The 18604-nt window shown below is 28.9% G+C and overlaps 2 protein-coding genes across 3 annotated transcripts in view; both read right to left on the reverse strand.

Annotated features, from left to right (window-relative positions):
* Positions 1–18604, reverse strand: part of LOC127284564 (major facilitator superfamily domain-containing protein 12-like) — a 376445-nt gene that overhangs the window by 51072 nt on the left and 306769 nt on the right. The window lies entirely within an intron of this gene.
* The window catches only part of LOC127284567 (heparan sulfate 2-O-sulfotransferase pipe), a 62574-nt gene that overhangs the window by 37059 nt on the left and 6911 nt on the right, over positions 1–18604 (reverse strand). For both annotated transcript variants that reach the window (XM_051310069.1, XM_051310068.1), the window contains exon 2: positions 15122–15270. In XM_051310069.1, the coding sequence (XP_051166026.1) occupies positions 15122–15270 (149 nt within the window). The remainder of the gene's footprint in view (positions 1–15121; positions 15271–18604) is intronic.

Consider the following 18604-nt stretch of genomic DNA (forward strand, 5'->3'; position numbering starts at 1 on the left):
AAAATTGTCCTTTTTTGTATCACTTATATTATTTAACATACAACACATATTTTTCAAATATTTGTTTTTATACCAAATAAGTTTGCTTCGAGTAAGGAACCCTCGATTTCAGTGCGAGTGTAACTCGCACTTGTCCGATTTTATTTTATAAAAAATATTTTACTAAAAAAATATAAGAAACATAATTTTATTTCAACTCGCAATATTATTATTTTATTTACATTTTGCGTTTTAATTGAATTTCAATCATTTAAATCACTTAAATGAGTTAAAGAAATTTATTGCTTTCTCCGCGAGGAACGCAAATTTTTATAAAATGAACATAAAGAACCCCCTATTTTATTTTAGAGTTATAACGACAGAAGAAATAAACTTGAGCAAAAAGTCCACTCTTTCCACTTCTTGTCATGTTTAATAAATTATTTCTATAATCTACACATAAAAATACGTAAAAATAGTAAATTTGAAGCCCTTTAGATAAAATTTTTTTCGTTATTGGGAAAATATTCATTATTTTTTCTAAAATTATCAGGTTTTTCTGACAGCCCCAGAAAAATCAACTCCAATCATCCTCGCTATATTTTTTTTGTAATCTACACGTAAAAATACGTCAAAATATATAAATTTGAATCACTTTAGAAAACCTTTTTTCGTTTTTTGCGGAAAAATACATTTTTTTCTGAAATTTATCATTTTTCTTCAAAAATTTGATAAAAATTGATCATCAACTCCAATCGCGCTTACATTTATTCCCCGTATTTTTCACGCAAAAATTGAGTTTTACAGCAAATATAAACAGTCTGGGTTGAATATTGTGTGCGCTAGGGAGAATAAATCATTTTTTTTTAAATTTTTTATTTTTCCTTGACAACGCTATGTAAATTAATCCGAATCAAGTTCGCTATATTTTTCCTGTAATTTTCACGTAAAAATACGTAAGTGTGCCAAATTTGAGCTCTTTATGTCAAAAGATGTGGCCGCTAGGGGGAGGGGGGGTACATAGTCATTTTTAGCCATTTTTCGTAAAAATTCATGGTTTTTCCTTGACAACGCTATGATAATCAATTCCTATCAGGTTTGCTATATTTTTCCTGTAATCTACACGCGAAAATACATATGTGTACCAAATTTCAGCCCTCCAGATAAATTCGTGTGGCCGCTAGGGGGGGGGGGGGGGTAAACGATTTCAAAAAACCGATATTAATAGGGTTCCGAACCGAGTACGGAACCCTAAAAATATAATTTCTTGAACAACTGAAGTGCAAAAAAAATAGAAGAAAATTGACCAATTGAAAAAATGACAAAAATTAATTATAAAATAGATTTTATCAATTAATATTTATTAAAATAGGTGTTATAAATAAAAAAGTTCACAAATTGAATATGTATATAATATATGTGAATATATTATTATCAATTATAATTCTCAATTGAAATTTCATATCAAGTTATAAATAAAAAATGTTTTTTCTAACAATATATGTTTTGTTTAAAAATGTATTTTTGCAACACTAACCTCTAAAGTTAAATTAAATTTTACATAAAATTTAAATTCACTTATTTTGTCAATTTTGTAACGTTAGGGGGTAACAATAGTTTTTAATTTGACACTACAAAAATTCCGTCAAGTCTAATGAAGGGAACATTTTCTTTTAAAATTATTATTTAAATAAATATTTTAAACCTGAAATTACTATAAAAACCCATTTTTGCTCGCAATTTTTTTATCACACTTTTGTTTGCACTCAAATTTTACTCCACTTTTGCTATCTGCCCCTCACTTATTACTTATTGCCATTTTAATTTTTTTATATTTAAATATTAAGAAATATTAAAATTATTAATTTATTAAATATTATATATTTTTTTTTTTACTCAGGCCTTGTTGTGTTACGAGTCTATCAACTTGGATCATTATTGGAGTTTTAATTGAATTTGTTGTCAACAATGCTTTTGCTGAATGTTGTAAGGAAACTTTGCTTTGCTGCATTGGACAAGATTCTGCGTGTGTCGTGCAAAAAACATTATCGAATGTCATTATAGAAACTTTTTTTGATAAACCGTGTTATTGTACATGTATATAGTTTTAAGATAGATTTTAGTTAATTGTTTAACATTTATTATTGTAATGAGTGATAAGAAAAAAGAAACAAACAAATCTCCTCCATCACGTGCAGATATTGAAAATGCACAACGTCGCGTTGAACAAATAAATGCGATTAATAGATGCAATGTTTCGCGACAATTTGTTCCATTGTTGCCAAGGCGTAGTGATAATAATTCGGGCAGTAATCATGATTCAAACAGTGTTAATAATAATCGTATTCGTACAGTGTACAGTAGATTTACTCCCTTATTTCCGCGTCGTTGTCAACAATCTGACAATAGTCAGAATTGTAATGTGAATCGAGTACGTCGACAGTTGTTTCCTCCGCGAGATGAAGAACATTTAAATCAAGAACAAAGTGCATCTACAAGTGTTAATTTTGTTTACCGTCAAGATCAATCTCAAGAAGTAATACCCACGAATCATCAACAGTTGTTTCCTCTTCAACAAGACGCACATTTAAATCAAGAGCCAAATGCATTGCCAAGTTTTAATTTTGTTTACCGTCAAGATCAATCTCAAGAAGTAATACCCACAAATCATCAACAGTTGTTTCCTCTTCAAGAAGACGCACATTTAAACCAAGAACAAAGTGCATCTACAAGTGTTAATTTTGTTTACCGTCAAGATCAATCTCAAGAAGTAATACCCACAAATCATCAACAGTTGTTTCCTCTTCAACAAGACGCACATTTAAATCAAGAGCCAGGTGCATTACCAAGTTTTAATTTTGTTTACCGTTCAGATCAATCTCTTCAAGAAGACATCTCCGCTGATCATCGACAACCAGAGCAACCTTTTCTTAACGACGAAAATACTCTAATGTCAATTAATGACAATTCTCAGCCTTTTATATCAAACATCAACAATGACGATAGAACTTTGTCGTGGCAAAAAAATTTAAATCTTTTAAATATTGAATCAAGTGAATCTGGCGATTTGGGTGAAAAAAATGAATTTCAACGCTGTCCAATTCCAAGGAAGCGATTCAAATTAAATTTGGGCAGTGATAAAAGAAGCGAAAAAACAACAAACGAAGCTGAAAATGAAAAAAACACGCCAACAGAAAAATTTCAAATACCAAAATCGTTATGGACACAAAAAAATTATGCCAACGAACCACAACCGTCAACAAGTAAACAAGCTGATGTACAAGATGCAGTCTCATTTATATCAATGGTCACAAAGAAGTCAATGCAGAAAACTACTGATAAAATACAGAATACCCGTAAAAAGACTCCCAAAAAACAATCATCGAAAAACAAAAAAGAAACACCTCAAAAAGTCGATAAATCATCAACAACAGCAGTAGACGACAACGACGATGATGATGATGATGATGATGAAGATTTAAAACTTCAAACAAAATTTACGATAAAGACTGGATTTTCTGATTCTTTTTGTTGCTGTCCAGAACTTCGGGATTTGGTCATTAATCAAGTCAAAGTGCTATCGAGAATGACTATATTGGTTACAATTTTTATAAACTTTGCACTTCGTCATCCCACAAATGATTATTTACGTAAAATCTGGTCCGAACAAGGTCCCGATTATAATTCAATATTTCCGTTGTTTAAAGAAAATTCTACAGAACCAAGAACTGATGCCAAAAAAGAAATGCATAATAAATTGAAAAATGAATTTATTCCTCAGTTTAGTGAGTTCATGGGTGGCAAATTTGAATTATTTAATTGCACAAATCTCTCTTCTCAAATACAGGAAATGGCAATTCAATTAAATGTCAATTACTTGACAAATCTTCATTATCATGCCAGAAGTCGACTTGCTACGTTCTTCAAACATGAATTATTTAAAAAAAACAAATCTACAATGAAATTGGATAAAAAGGAAACTACAGAACGTCAACAGGAGCGAACAAGAGTTTACCGTGAAAAAAAATTAATTCGTAGATTACGTAACAAGAAAAAAAGGGAGAAGTGGGCAAAAAAAAAGAAAAAAATAAAACAACTGTATCGAGAAGAAAGAAGAGCAAGACGTGCTGAATTAGAAAGGTTGCATCCCTATGAGCCGCATGTGGAAAAATTAATTTTTAGAAACGTTAAAAAATTAAAACAAAATCGCGATATAATACAAAGAAAAATTGTTTATGATTTACCTCCAAAGGGCAAAAATAGAGGTAAAAAATATCGAGAACGTTTAACATTAAAAAAAAACAATAAAAACTGGGAAAAACCATCACGTAAGAACAAATCATCGAAGCCATCGACAAAAAAAAGTAAAATTATTAATTCTAAAGAGGCCACAAAAAAAGTGCAGGACAATGAAGAGGAGGAAGAATTGAATCATATGAAAATCATTAAAACGAAACTTGACAATCTTCTCAAATACAATGAATGTGATAATGAAACTCTGAAGGCCTTGAACTTGGAAAATTTGGATTTTCGAGATCTTAAAAGAAGAAAGGAATGTCACAAATTTCTTATATTTTTTCATCGTTTACAAGATTATTTTGCACGTGAAGGAATCAAAAGTTTTATTCTTGTACCAATCATGAGTCCTGGTCTAAAGTACATTACGTACACGAATACGGCGTTAAAACTGTTGGAAACTGAATTGAAAAAAGTAGCACCAGATTATATATGTACTAAAAAAGCATCGGAAAAGTTTACCGTCAATGAAATTGCAGCACAAGAACTCATGCACAAAGACATCATTTCGCCATTAAAAGAAAAGTCAAAGTTGCTGCATGCTGAAAAAACTGGTTTGGAAAGAAATTTTCAATATTTGGAAAAAGCAAATAGTCCAAAAAATGCAGAAGAATTGTCAAACATAAAAAATCAATTAAAAGAAATTACAAAAAAATTGACTCCAATCAAAAAGGAAATACAATTGGAGAACAAACGACATCAAGACATTAAAAATCAACGACGTCCGGAGAAAATTAATGAAAATGATGAAAGATGGAACAACATGTTTGACATATCTAAAATAAAAGTCAACAAAGATAAATTGAAATTTTCCAAAACAATCATGACGGATGGTGTGGCTGTGTCTGTAATTTATAATCTTGTTAAACCAAAAAATATAACAAATTTTTCTCCTTTACAGCAACAAGAATCGCGAGATTTAACAAAATATGAAGTGTTCAAGGGTCTTGACCCAGGTTTGAAATTTGGATTTGCTGGAGTAGAAAGAAAAATGAATGATAATTTCGATATTAAATGTATAGATAAACATATAAAAATTTCTACAAAATCTTACAGGTGGCAAACTCAGGAGAATAAGAGACAAAGCATTCTTTATAATGAGACAAAAAATTATAAAAAATATTATCACGATTTACAAGTAAGTGAGAAATATCGTGACAAAGTAAATCATAAAGATCCTCAACAAATTTTAATATCAACAGAATATTTATTGACAGCGCTAAAACGAAATCAACCTTATTTTGAAAAACGAAAAATAGCGGCTTTGAAATGGGACAAGTACATGTCAGTACAACGTGAAACAGATCTCTTAGCAAATTACATGGTTGGCGATGTAAAGAGGAAACAACTGTTGGTGATTGGATCACCTGAAATATCACCATGGATGCGTGGCCACGTGCGGATGCCGTTAAGAAAAGTTGTGAGGAGATTAATCGAAAAGCAATCTAAATATCCAAATTTACGAATTGTTTTTATCGATGAACATCGAACCACAAAACTTTGCAGCACTTGCAACGAAAACATGGACATTTTCAGAAACAGAACAGCTTATTGTGCATCATGTAAAATCTCATGGAATCGTGATGTAAACGCGGGTAGAAACATTTTAAATTTGGGACTTGTGAAATTGGGAATAATAAATAAAGAACAATTGCCAAATTGGAGTGATTTTCGAGCGTTAAAAAATATCCAAGATTGGAATGAGTAGGGGGAGATTTGTCTTTCCAATAGTCTTCTCACTAGATGAGGGGTAAAGGGGTTAGTTTAATACTGACTCTTTTTTACATGTCCGTAAGGACGTAGGGAAAAGCGAGGCAAAGCCGCTAATGTAACTCTATTTTTTATTTCATTATATTTTCGCGCGGTTATTTAAATTGTTTTTCAATTTGAATAGATGGTAAAGTAGATATTTTAATGAAACAGTGGAGAATCGAATTCAAAATGTTAGGTTAAAAATACAAGTAATGATTATTTTTTTTTAAATAACTAAAATTCTTTTAAAAATGTACTAAATACTTATGTTTCAAAGATATTCGGCCATTTACTGCAAGTTCGTACAGTTTTAACGGCTACAATTTTCTTCCTTTTAAAAATATAAGCAAAAACGTCGCTGCCCCGCCATAAGGGGCAAAGCCGTTTTTTTGCATCTTCTTGAAAATAATTAAATTAAATAATCATGCTTATAATAAATTAAAGAATTATTATTAAAATTTGTTGTTAATTAGTTTGAAATTAATTAGAAAAAAAAATCACGTAAATTGATGGTGTAATAACGAAAATATTTACAAATAAACGTTACATTAGCGTCTTTGCCCCGCTCTCCCCTAGAACAAGTTTTATCAATGTATTTCTATATATTCTATGCCACAGGTAAATCAACGTAACTCGATACACACAACTTTGAAAGCTGCGCGGCAAAAGTTGACTAGGAGGATGTAAACGTTTATCAGTGCGGAAATATAGTTTATTCCTCTCATTTATGAAACCACTTTTGTATATAATATTGAATTTATTTATAGTCAATTATTACAAATTTATATCTGTTTGCATCATATATATGCGATAAGCCTTTTATTCATCTATATTTATATTTTATTTTTATGAAGGCGGTATAATTTAACAAGTTTTCATAAAAGAATTTCTCTATTCAGAGCAGAGAGCTTGTATATATTAAACTAGCATTATTTTAAACTGCTATTATTTTTATAAATTTATTATTTTTTTCTCCCAAAATATTTCTTTTCACCATTTTTGAAAATTTAATTTTAATACATTAAAATTAATTTGATTTAATTAAATTAAATTAAATTTAATGAAAAAATTAATTTAATTTAATTTTAGTACATTAAAATTAATTTTTATTTTTTTTATTTGTAGTTCATGTAAATTGTGGAATTTTTCGTAACCGATTTGACTCGACTTGTTTGTTTTTTTTTGTTACGCGGTGTGCGGAAAAAATGCCCTGCACGTGCTGAGACTTTGCTTCAGAGAAACATTATCTTGGAGTGAAATCTATTCTCGTGGACCAATAAGTGAGGCACGGCTTGCGATTGCTCTTCAATGATATATTCTAGTCGGTCATTTCGCTTCCTGCTCTGCCACCCTCGCCATCGTAAATAGGCAAGAGCGTGGCCTTAATTAATTAACATTAATTAGAATCGTGACCAGTCTAAGAACTGGACCGAGAAGACCATCGGTCATTGTCACCATACGGTGTGATTCTCTCATGATTTTGAATTGTGACATAACGGTAACATTATGTCAAAAAGTGTTACATTTATATATTAACACAAGCAGTCACAACATTATTGATAAATCGCTTCCTTATATGAGAAAAATGTATTTCTAAAAAGAGACTAGAAATCCGACTATATATCGATTTTATTTTGATAGTTTATTTATTTAATAAATATTTCATTTATTACTTTATAAATTGTTTTTTTGGAACAATTATTTAATGAAGAATTATTTAATTTTTCTTTTGATTTTGATTCAGAATTAGTGAATGTATAATTTTGAGAATGAACGGTAAACAAAATAGGAGTGTGATTATTTTATTTATATATTTATATATATATATATATATATACCTGGATAGGTTGACTGGGGAAAAGAATTCATTGAACGGTTCGTGCAACCAACCGCATTATGAGCTATGTGCAGTGTGATAACATCACCGAAGCATGCCCTGGAGGTGCGAACGTATTTCAAGATCGTAGGTATCTCATTAAGCCGTTTCAACCCTCCTGCGCGATTCTTATCGCTTTATTCTTTCTTTCACTTCCCTGATGCTAGTAATTTCTGTATACAAGTTGTTTCATTTACCATGGAGACAGCTTCACAAAAAGATAAGGAGGAATCTTCGTTAAATGAATATTCTCATCTTTATAACCCGCGAAAAAAAAGGAATTTAAAATTAATTCATTAGAAAATAATCTATTAATTAGGTCAGAATATGATAATTCTAAGAGATTTTGATTCAATTTCTACATTTTATTGTTTTATTTCTGATGTTCGAATAATTATTTTCGGTACTAAAACAGTTCTTTCGGTACAGTGAAAAATAAATTTATTTGATTCAAATAATCGATTATACTTAATTATCAAATACAGTGGAACCTCGATTATCCGAACCCAAAAACATTTTATCCGAACTATTTTTTGGTCTCCTGAATTTTAAATTTTATTTTCTCTATTTATTTTATCATTCATTCATTTATGAGAAGAATGCGTGATTTGGCATCTAAAAAACGAATAGATGCTATCTTTCAAAGCAAAATAACCAAATTTATGCCAAAAAAATCTTAAAAATTTCCGAATTTTCTGAGTTTTTAATATAGGTATTATTAATTAATATATATTTACATATATACGTATATACTTATGTATATTTAAAAACATATGTATTAAGTTAAATATATAGTTCAACTGTACATTTTTTTACTTTAATTATAAAAAAAAATTAAAATCTCTATTATCCGAATTTTCGATTATCCGAACCCGGCCTTGCCTAGATTAGTTCGGATAATCGAGATTCCACTATAAATATTTTTTTCACATTAAATTATTATTTGTGTTAATTAAATTGTATACGTTTTAAATACAGAAGTTGGTTTAAATACAAAAATTATTGTTTCAAATAAACACTGAAAAAAGTGTCAAAGAAAACCCATTTGCATCTGTATTTGATTCAATATTTTCTTAATTCAAGAAAATTTACTTGAACTTTTCTTGGATCAAGAAAATATTGAATCAAATACAGACGCAAATGGGTTTTCTTGATTTAATACTATTTTTTTCCAGTGCAGTTTATTTGATTCCGATAAAAATTACCTGGTTCAAGTAAATATTTATTTGATAATAGTCAAGTAGATTATTTGAATGAAATAAATTTTTTGTTATACTAGAACTGTAATTTAGTTTCAGGAGAATGTTTACAGAATCATGCGACCTAATAGTCACGTCTTCTTTATTGCAGAATTATTGGTGATCATGTTAACGATTAGAAATACCTTTTAATAGAAAAATCAAAACATTGCGTGAATTCCGATGGATTTTTTTTCCCTTTTTTTTTTATTTAATAAAGCGTTTTGATGAACTTTCCTTTCGCTTTCGCATCATTAGTAATTGCGATTTGATCTAACAACAAGTTTTATGAAGTGAACATCAATGAGTAGACATAAATAAATGAGAAAATAATTAATTCCTTTAAGCGAACATTGATGTTACACTAATCTTCTGATGGAAGGACATGCGGTTTCACTTTTCCTGCTTGATTTTCAATTTGGGTCAACGACTCTAGAAACCCATATATTACATACAAGTACCTCGTTAATCTTATTTTTTTTTTCATTTGCTCTTCTGGATCACCTAGTACAATATATATACACATATATATGTTTCCTTTCACCTTTCGTGTTTTGAGTCGGATGGTCACTTTTGTCGTAGACTCGCTCGTCTCGGTCCCTAACTCTTTCAACTTCCCTTTCTCTCTCTATATATATAAAGAATAAATAAATTGATAACTTTAAGTTTCGTGGGCGTGGTTTCCTCTGCAAATAAAAAAAAAAGAATAAAAAAAATTATACAGCTTCAAATTCACCGGATCTCTTGAATTTCGTTGACAATAAAAAAATTTATTTGATTCAAATAATCGATTACTATCAAATAAATAGTTATCTGTATCAAATAATTATTTGAATTAATTAAATGGTATTTGTTTCAAATATGCGGAAATTATTGATCTAAAAATACAATTTATTTAATTCAAATAAAAATTATTTAGTTCAAGTAAATATTTATTTTGATAATTGTTGATTATTTGAACCAAATAACATTTTTTTTCAGTGAGTATATAATTGATTCTCGAGAATGTAATATTTTAAATTCGTATAGACAAGTATTTTATACGTAGAAATTATTTAGGATGAATCTGTATACCAGGAAGTCAGGTGGGAACGCTTTCATCCTTTCAAGTTTTCGCACTTTTTTTTTGCAATTAAAACTTTCTTCAATATGGAAGAGTCGATTTAATTTGATTTGAAATATTTCATCGGTTCTCTCAGCAATTCAGATGAAAGTGTTTATCAAAATTCTTTCAAGTATTGATTTATGGAGTGAAATAAAGAAAAGGAGAGAAATTAATAACAAATGGAATGAGTTTATAAATTAAAATATCTGAAGAAGTAAAATTAATACTTCATTTAACTTTTATTTATAATATAAAATATTAATTTAACAAAATAGTAACATTAATATTATATTAATAAATTATTATTATTATTATTATTATTATTATTAATAATATTAATACCATTATTATTGTCAATAATATTATTAATTTAAATTAATACTTATTTGTAATGAATACAAAATCTTGAATAAGGAATATAATAGCAATTTTACGTTTGTTTTGTATATTTTTTTCCGGTAGAAAAAAATCGCTGTGAAAAATTGTAATCTCTATGGGAGTTATAAGATCGATTTAGACGGTGATTGCGATAAGGTTCAAAAAGGTCGTGAAATATATTGCTTCTGGATAGAGATTCTCGAATCTTATCAATTATTCTTCTTAACTCGTTTTGGTTCGTATAATAACGCCATTGTGAATGCTGTGGTGTTGCATCTATCTTATAAATGTGGGTGTAACTACCTCAGAATTTTCCAGTCAATTCTTACACGCAATTCACAGCAATAATTTAAAGGACCAAAATCAATTTATATTAAAACTTATAAAAGAATTCCAAATAGAAAAAATAAATTGTATAATATATTTCCGTATTTTCCTCCTCTTGGGGATAAATTGGTTGAATTCCTGTGAGAATTTTTTTCTTCTTTTTGTCCCTATATGACTAAATATTTACTTACAATAATTACATAACTGGGAGGTATCGTAAGTGCTTAATTATGTTGTATCATAATTTAAATGCAGATGTAAAGATAAACATTGGGATGTAAATGATTCACCCTTGGCAAAAATTATCTATTAAATAATAATATAATAATAATAATGAAAAAAAAAAAATGATTCTTGATTGGATAATTTCCATACTATAGTTGATTAGAGGTTGTGCGGAGAAATTGCCTGTCGGTTGAATTTTCCAAACTGGACCAACAAGCTCTAAGGCCTGCTATTACTGAATACATATTCTTGGGCATATTATAGTTCCTAGCACAAAGGGCGTAACTTTGAGAGATTCAAGATATATACAGTCTAGGATAGTTCTTCCTTACGTTGAAAATTTCTCCTTTTTTACATTTGCATTTATAAATCTTTCTCCATGTGAAAATATCGATCAATAATAAACTGACGGGTGCGAACATTATGGAACATTACAAGTTTACACAACGACAGTTATTGATTGCTTCTTTATTAACAAAAAAAAGATTCCATTTTTTGCTATGAAGAAATTCAATTTTTTAAATTATTGTTTGTTTCGATAAAAAAAAAAAAAAAAATACTTCGCTCTTTTCCTTGAGCCAAATTTTTCTTAACAACCTTCTATGGAATCTGAAGATTTTTAATAAGTCGTAATTATATTCAGGATTCAAATAGGAACTTTCGTAAATCCTATTCCTCGTGGCATGTAATTACACCTAATATTCTTGCGGAACTCATTTTGTAAGCGAATCCCTGTAATTGATCTTAGATATTTTACTATTTGTAAAAAGATTATTAAAAATTTTTGTGCGTTTTTTTTTAATGACAAAAACAATATTTGATAATATTATTTAATGGATACATTTATAATATACTTGTTTTCCATTTTTGCAATTTAATATTTGACACGTATATATACGTTAGTAGGTCAGTTGGATTAATGAAACGAAATTGCGCGCAAAAAATAAAAGAAAAAAAATAAATAAATAAAGGACTACAGAAAGCTGTTGAAAGCCAAGTTGTTAATTGGCGACGCCCGTGATTTTACGCAAATGAGGCTATGGCATTTATACCGTTACGGATTCTCGAGATGCTCGGTACATTCTTTACACGTTTCTTCAGATGATGCTATTTTACTATGCCTCTGGCACGATGAGCACATGTACTTTTGCATAATTCTTTTTTTTATGACTCCTAGTCACCAGTTTTGCCTCCAAAATGAGAAACTGATATAAATCATCATGGTGACCTGTTTAAATATTTCTTGCAGGAAACTTATAAATATCTTTCTCTGACGCTAATCTTTTTACTGGTTTCAAAAATTTCTTGAATTCATGCCAACAAGGTCATTGAATTATATTATAAATATTATAACATTATAATTGTTTATTATTCTTTTTTTTTAATCATCCTTTTTTATTATTATTTTTGTTATATAATTCGATAATTACAATCAAGTCATTTGATTAATTTTTTTTTCATTATTTTTCATTCACAATGAATTTTTCACACTTAACAATATCAATTTTATTTTATCTAAATTAAACACAACACGGTGGGCTTGGATTAAGTTCAACCCAAAAGTCTTTGCACATCACCGTTTTCTTTTGGAATTACTTCGGGGATGTCTTCTGATTATTTTAAGACAAAAATGAAAATAATCGGTGGAGGGAAACTGAAATTATCTTGATTTTTCATTTTTTTTTATAGGTTATTCTATGTAATTTCTTTAAAAAAAGGTTTCCTTCAATTTTTTTTCTACAAAAGTTGTATTTCGGATTCAGTAAAGAATCTCTATGATAGTTAATGAATTTAAAAAATTTGAACTATTAAATTTGTTAATAAATAATGGAAGAACATGGTTTTTCATTCGTTTTTTGAAATTAACTCGTCTTGTAATTAATTTACACCAAAATTTTTCAAAGATAATTTGAAGTACATAAGATTATCTGTAAAACTGAAAAAAGAAGACTGTTCTACCTATTACCGTTCCTTAGATATGACACGTTGAAGTTGCTATTCAATGAAAAATTTAAACTTGGGAGCTCATTATTCGATGAATTCTTTTATTTAATATCCTAATATAACAATTATAATAAAACATAATTAAGAGGACTCTTTTTCGAATAATTTGCGATAGATAAAATTAATTTATCTTCAGTAGTATAAATTATTATTATTATTATTATTATTCATCGAATAATGAGCTCCCAAGTTTAAATTTTTCATTGAATAGCAACTTCAACGTGTCATATCTAAGGAACGGTAATAGGTAGAACAGTCTTCTTTTTTCAGTTTTACAGATAATCTTATGTACTTCAAATTATCTTTGAAAAATTTTGGTGTAAATTAATTACAAGACGAGTTAATTTCAAAAAACGAATGAAAAACCATGTTCTTCCATTATTTATTAACAAATTTAATAGTTCAAATTTTTTAAATTCATTAACTATCATAGAGATTCTTTACTGAATCCGAAATACAACTTTTGTAGAAAAAAAATTGAAGGAAACCTTTTTTTAAAGAAATTACATAGAATAACCTATAAAAAAAAATGAAAAATCAAGATAATTTCAGTTTCCCTCCACCGATTATTTTCATTTTTGTCTTAAAATAATCAGAAGACATCCCCGAAGTAATTCCAAAAGAAAACGGTGATGTGCAAAGACTTTTGGGTTGAACTTAATCCAAGCCCACCGTGACAATTCTTTTTTCTCAAGTTTTAAATAATTTATTAGAAGCATTCTTACACAAGTTCCTGATGAAAGTTTCTGATAGGAAAATTTCTAATCACCTGAATTCATTTTGCTACTGCTTTGAAAAAGACAAATATAAAAAAACTAAGTTAATTTTTTACATTTTGAATTTAAAAAATTTAATTTTTCAAAAATGATTAAAATTAAAAGATATGTATGAAAAATCAAATATGATGAGGGGAGAGAAGTTGTTAAGGTAACGTCCTTGAAATATTTTCTGAAACATCACGTTTGCTTGAAGGAATAGGTTTTTAGGAGAAAGCAGTCGTGCTTGACTACTTCAATGATGTTCCCCGCGGTTTGCTCGCGGAACGCATAATTCTCAAATCCGCGCATTACGATCGACGACTCTCTCAACGGTGTACGTTCACTCTCACACCTTGACCTGTTTCAACCCTGAACCTTCTTCAAACGTGAACCTTTGACCGTGAACTTCAATTCAAAATGTCGTATTTACGTCACTTGCCAGATACTATAAAATTAGTTTCATAATCATGAATATTCCCTCGAGGATTGACTTGTCAAAATTTGACACATCGAGCAAAAACCTTCCAATTTACTTTAAAACCGGTTTAAACGACGTCTCAATTATTTATCAGGTCGTTAGCCTTTTCTTCATCCGTAAACATTGTTTCATCGAACTTTTGATACAGTTTTTTTTTTTTTAAATGAGAAATACAAATTTCATTTAAGATTGTTTGCACCTTCTAAAATCTATTCTTAGTTAAAAATTATTTTTTATAAATTCTTTAATTATTAATACTTTGAACAGAATTTAATACTTGTTCAATTCAGTTTCTCATTGTTATAATAATAATTAATAAAAACAGCGATTATCAATTAATTTTATAAATTCTAATAGTATCTGTTACTTTCTAATTGTCTCTTCACTATACCAACTATAGACAGTTAGTGCTATTTATTGTCATTTTACAATTATAATCCGTATAATGATCAATTAAGGAAGTATTGAGATGCAACATTGTATAGAAACTATCTATTTAGAAAAGAATTGAAGGTATATAAGTGAAAGCACAAGGACGATTTGAAATCAATTTTACAAATGTAATTGCAATTATCAAATCCCAATGATTGGGTACATTCGTGATTTTACTTTCATAAGAATGATGAGTGGTCGCTTTTATGTAAATTCATCGTAACTCGTAATTAAATTAATTAAAATTATTTAAAAATAAAAGAAATAACTCACCAGCTGATAGTTGATTGGCTGAGAGTGGATCATCTTCTCCGGGCTGAAGACGTACTTCCATTTCCCGAAGACGAGAATGAAGATCTCTCGTGTGTAGAAAGAGAAATAGAGTTGTTGACAAGGCCACTAACGCCACAAGCTCACTGGTCCTTTAACAAACAATTGTTAATTGTTAACTGATAACGTGTTAGGATATATTTATTGTTTTCGTTTATTTTTACTATTTTATAAAAGTATTTTCAAATATTAGTAGTTTCTTTAGTGGGTTTTCTAAGCTTTGGCAGTTCTTTCTTGGAATTTACAAACATTGGCGTTTGTTAAATAGTATTAGCAAATATATAGGCAGCTTCTTTTAGTGGATTTTACAAAGTTTGGAAGTTCTAATTGTATTTCTAAACATCGGAAACTTCTTCAGTGGTATTAACAAATATAGGCAACTTCTTTAGTGGATTTTTTAAACTATGGAAGTTCTTTTGTATTTCCAAACATTGGAAACTTCTTTAGTGGTATTAACAAATACAGGCAGCTTCTTTAGTGGATTTTACAAAGTTGGGAAGTTCTTTTAATTGAATGTCAAAAATTTGGCGTTTCTTAAATCGTATTAGCAAATATAGGCAACTTCTGTAGTGGATTTTTCAAACTTTGGAAGTTCTTTTAATTGTGTTTCCAAACATTGTCAAGTTCTTTAATAGTACTAATAAATACAGGCAGCTTCTTTAGTGGATTTTCTGAACTTCGGCAGCTCTTTTATGGAATTTTCAAACATTGGTATTTCTTAAACAGTATTAGCTAATATAGGCAACTTCTTTAGTGGATTTTTTAAACTATGGAAGTTTCTTTGTATTTCCAAACATTCGCAACTTCTTTAATGGTATTAGCAAATATAGACAGCGGCTTTAATAGTATTTCCAATAATTGGTAGCTTTTTTAACTGATTTCTCAATGTGTAGAAGCTTCTGTAATGGTATTTCCAAACATTAGTAACTTCTGTAATGGACTTTCTAAACATTTGTAGTTGTATTTCCAATTATTATCAACTTCTTTAATAAAATTTACAAATATTGTCATCTTTTTTCAGCATATTTCCATAGCCAATTGTATCTTACATGATCAATTATACCCTAGAAATATTTGAACCAAATAATCCTTTTCAATGTACACTTTAAAGATCATATATCTCGGAAATCTCGATCAGATCATGAATAATTAATTTCAAAGAACAATTCCCAAAGTGTTTAAGGATTGTCCGCATAAATTCTTTGGCGGTGTGCGGGTCAACATAAATATTTAAATTGAATGTCGCCTCTAAAGACGATATCTCCCAAGTACATGGAATCCCGATACGAGGAGAACACATTGTGGGTTCACAGAATGCTCGGTACGCATGGGGTTTCACGATTATTCTTTCCCATTACATATATGTGTGTGTATGGAGTAGTTAGCTATATATGTACGGCAATGAGTATTATGTGTATATTATACTATTCACGCGAATTGTATATATGAGGTCTATGTCGCCTGTGCGTGTTACGGTATTGTTGAAATATACCGTTTTCTTTTACTTTGTGTCGTTGGCATTATGTACAAAAGGATATGAACCTTACCGTTTTCTAAATGATCACTATACATGTCTTCCGTCCATGTGATTCAGAGCAACCCTAATTTTCTGAAGAGTAACTTATGTAACTACTCATGGACACGCGCTCATGATTTTCATCGTCATTTATATACCATACGTTCAATTTCTTTTTTTTTCAAGAATTCAATTTAAACTGGGTCAATATACAAAAGCAATTTTCGAAAATAAACGATTGAATGATTTTTACCGTTTCATCACGCTCTTGAGAAAAATAAGGATATATGTATTCGTTCTGCGTATTAAAAGTGGGATACTGACATGATTTTGTCAGACGATTCGCAAAGAAGATTGAAATCTTAATAAGAAATACTATTTTTAGTAGAAGTTTTAATCGAATGCGTATTATTTTGTAGAAAGTTCTTTAAACAAAAGCATAGGCAAAATTGATTGGAACAATTATATAATTAGACGCATTGGTTGATGAAACGAGGGTCAATTATTAGTATTTATTTTGTTCTAGTTTGAGAAAATTGAAAAATATTTATTATTGAATAGATTTATTTATTTTTTAATTTTCTAATACATAAATATTAATAAATTGATAGTAATAAATCTTGTCATATCTTTAAAGGATATTAGAAGGATTGTTTAATTTCATTACAAAATATATTAGCAAAGAAGCGATTTAGAATAAGTTATTGTACAGTCATATATATCGAGGCAATTCAAAAGCAAATATTCTTTAAGTGCTAATTAGACCATTAAATGTAGAAGAACGAAAGTTTCAGATCATGTAAGAAGTATATGAAGGGATTACGTACAGATGAAAGGCATATAATAAGTTTTCATTTTTCTCTGCCTCCGCATCTAATCAGTATAATAATTAGAAGTTAAAATGGTTGCACACACACACACTTCAAAAGAAATGAAATGGGGGCCATCGTTGAAGAATATGTTTATTATCTTGACATGCCCTGTTTCATAAAATAATGACAGACAACACATCAAAATTTAAAGAAGACATTAAACCAAGCATTTAGTCTATATGCATTTAAATATTTAACGATCGTTATTTTTCTTCTTCTATTTTTAAACAATACAGTGTTATTGTGAAAAAATATTGTTTTAAAATTTAAAAAAAAAATGTTATCTTATTTATAAAAGTAGAACGAATAAGTTTTCTTGTTGGCAAAGTTTCTGATCTTTATCGTGTCTAGCTGTAAAAAAAAGTTGACACGGTTAAATAAGAAACAAAAAGTAACATATATAATATTTTGAATAATTGTTTTTAATAAAGTTTGGAAATTTTGAGAAATTTATTCCTTGATTGTTTGCGATGGAAGTTGTGATTGCTTTACTGTTTTCCCCGCATATAAATATTGTAAATAGAGAAACGTGTGTAAAAGTTGATATAATAGCGATTCCTGATTCTCGTTCGTGTAAATGTAAATATATATCTAATGCGTATACACACACCATATAGTGACGTTAAATTCGTTTCATATAAACTCGCAATGAATATCAAAGCGATAGCATTCAGGGATGAAATAAGGACACGACGCTATAAAGATTTCATCTTATTGAACGGGATTTTAGATGAATCATTGCGATATATTGCATAGGAAAAATATAGTGCGCACAAAACCATCAGTGAATAAAAGGGTTCCGCAATTCATTTTGATGTGGAAAGAAAAGCGAGATTAATTGCTACACAATGCGTGACTCTTTATTGCTGTGAAAAGTTTTATTATATTTATATGTATATAAAATGAGGTTGCTCTATAAACATTAAGATATAATACTTTCTTTTATGTAATTGATATCTTTTAAAAACTCTTAAACGAAAGCATCAGAAAGAAATTAAAAAAAAAATTCTGTGGATTATAATTGTTGCAATTAAAGGG

This window comes from Leptopilina boulardi, unplaced genomic scaffold, assembly GCF_019393585.1.
Source record: "Leptopilina boulardi isolate dan_hultmark-lab unplaced genomic scaffold, ZJU_Lbou_2.1 LbouV2_325, whole genome shotgun sequence".
In the NCBI taxonomy this organism is placed as follows: Eukaryota; Metazoa; Arthropoda; class Insecta; order Hymenoptera; family Figitidae; genus Leptopilina; species Leptopilina boulardi.